The sequence below is a fragment of the Puntigrus tetrazona genome, chromosome 12 (genome assembly GCF_018831695.1).
Source record: "Puntigrus tetrazona isolate hp1 chromosome 12, ASM1883169v1, whole genome shotgun sequence".
NCBI classification, from domain to species: Eukaryota; Metazoa; Chordata; class Actinopteri; order Cypriniformes; family Cyprinidae; genus Puntigrus; species Puntigrus tetrazona.
Genome location: NC_056710.1, coordinates 20205489 through 20207847, shown reverse-complemented (window position 1 = coordinate 20207847; position 2359 = coordinate 20205489). Strand labels below are relative to the sequence as shown.

Sequence of the window (2359 nt, the reverse complement as noted above, 5' to 3'; positions counted from 1 at the left end):
AATATTATATATTTAATGTAGAAACATCCAAATTAATTAGGGTTCATTTTGATTATTTGTCCTGCTGTTATAGAATAAATTGAGATGAACACAATGCAAACAAATACATTAAGATTTCTGTCCTCCTCACATCATCTTCATATGTTCGATAATTCGCATACCTAGTCCATATGTCATTATTAGCATCGACTACCTTGGTAAAGTTTGATGCAATCGTTGTCTGGTGGTCAATAGAATGTTATCATTAGATATTATTCCCATAAACTGCAGAAATCATTAATAGTGCTTTGTTTTGAGTGTTTGGGGTGGTCTTTAAAATGTTCTGCTCAAGCAACATCACATATGTGTGTGTGTGTGTGTGTGTGATCTTCACTCACATCTTCTGGAAGAGGATTTTGTACTGTTCGTCTCCTCGACCGCCTTCCACCTCGTGATCCAGCTTGGTGATGATCTCGTTCTCAAACTGCAATTAAGCACAGTGGCCGTAAATAACGAGTGTGGCTAATTTTTCATTTCATTAGCGTCGTTCCTCCCAGCCCTCCTCTCTCTCCTCCTCCTGCGTTTTCTCGCTCTCTTGCGCTGTGTCAGAGAGTAATCAGCCGTTATCAGTCACACCGACTGTGAGCTCAACTTTATCTGCTCATTACCATCACTGCGCTTCATCAGAGACACACACACACACACACACAGCTGTCTGAGGCATTTTCTGTTATAGAATGTTATAGCATAAACTGAGATATAGAGACTATAGCATAGATGAAAACACAATGCAGACAAATTAAGATTTCTGTCCTCCTCACGTCACCCTCATATGTCCGATAACTCGCACACTTACTGTAGATGTCATTATTAGCATCAACTAACTTCATAAAGTTTGAAGCGATCGTTGCCCGGTGGACAAAAATACTGCTACAAAACCCCATGAACTAGAATCATTAATAGTGCTTCACTTCCAGGAATTAAACTGCATTGCATTTCAACACAGTTTAAATACAGTTTTAGATCATTTCAATGAAGTGGAATTATCAAAAGTATACATTTTATTTCTGACACAAATGCAAACGTGGAAAGTAGAATTCTATAGTAAATGCGCAATACATATTTGTTCCATTTTAAATAAATATAACAAATAAAATAAAAATACAATTATAAAATAAAACGGAGTAAAAAAATATCATATTATATATTATATATCACTGCATTTAGAAAATGTGTGATGCAAAATGAATTTAATTACTTTTTTTATTATTATTTTATTGAATACATTTTAATTTAATTAAAACGATTTATTTTTTTTGGTAGTGCTTTTTATAGTTTTTTTCTGAATTTCATTGCATGGCACATAATATGACATGTCTGCCGTTTAGCAAACTCAAACTCAAAGCGCAAGACTAGGTCAGCATGCAGTGAACAACACTAAAGCATGAGAAATAGACAGCTTTATACACGAGGGACACCTGTCAAACAGTCAGAACACCAATTACCTTTTCATACAGATTCAAGTGCCTTGAGATTCAAAGACCTCTGATGACAGACTCAAGTCCACATCAAAATCTCTGAACGGTTGTGACTGATATTCTGTGTGGTTACTTGTATTAATGTTCAATACTCTTCTCATATTACTGCTGCGCTAGTGTGTCCTGCGAGACAGGCGGGTCTGAACACGCAGGACGTCAAATACTGGCTGAACCTGTGGGAGATTTCAGATCAAACTGAAGCTCCGGCTTGCTTTACTGCAGCATTATCAGTCCTGAGACACTCTCGCATATGTAGATTATCATAAAAGCAAAGCGTATCAGAGGAAGCGGTGAATCCATAACCTTCCAGCGGTGATCTTTGAGGTAGATGAAGATCTCTGCGGGGTGTGGAACGCGGGCTGCATCATAATTTGTACACTACGTAGTATGCAAGAACGGAACTAGTAGATCTCCAAGTACAGTATGTTGGAAAAATTTTAAATGACTTTTTTTTTTTTAACGCCTCATAAATGTGTTAGAATGCTTACATGTGCATTTGTGCAAACTTGCACATCTATTACTACACTACTACAAAATAATGCTCTACCAGTTCACCCTGGTCAATCAAATAAGAATAGAAATGAATACTTTTATTCACTATACTGAATAACGCAACGATGCAATAAACTGTTAAAAAAAATAAATAAATAAATAAATATTCTATTCATCAAAAAAAACAACAACTATCACTGTTTTCACAAAATAAGGAATGAAATAACCAGCTAAACTGATTAACTATAATAGAAAAATAAATGTTTAATGAATAACAAAATTCTGTCAAAAATCCAGCATAATATATTTTCATAATATATGTGTGTTCTGTGTAAAGTTTTATGTATATA

General features: G+C 35.1%; 1 protein-coding gene across 1 annotated transcript in view; it reads right to left on the bottom strand.

The window, feature by feature from the left end:
* Positions 1-2359, bottom strand: part of LOC122355354 (dedicator of cytokinesis protein 1-like) — a 61773-nt gene that overhangs the window by 13268 nt on the left and 46146 nt on the right. The window contains exon 35 of the mRNA XM_043253523.1: positions 378-463. Coding sequence (XP_043109458.1) covers positions 378-463 — 86 coding nt within the window. The remainder of the gene's footprint in view (positions 1-377; positions 464-2359) is intronic.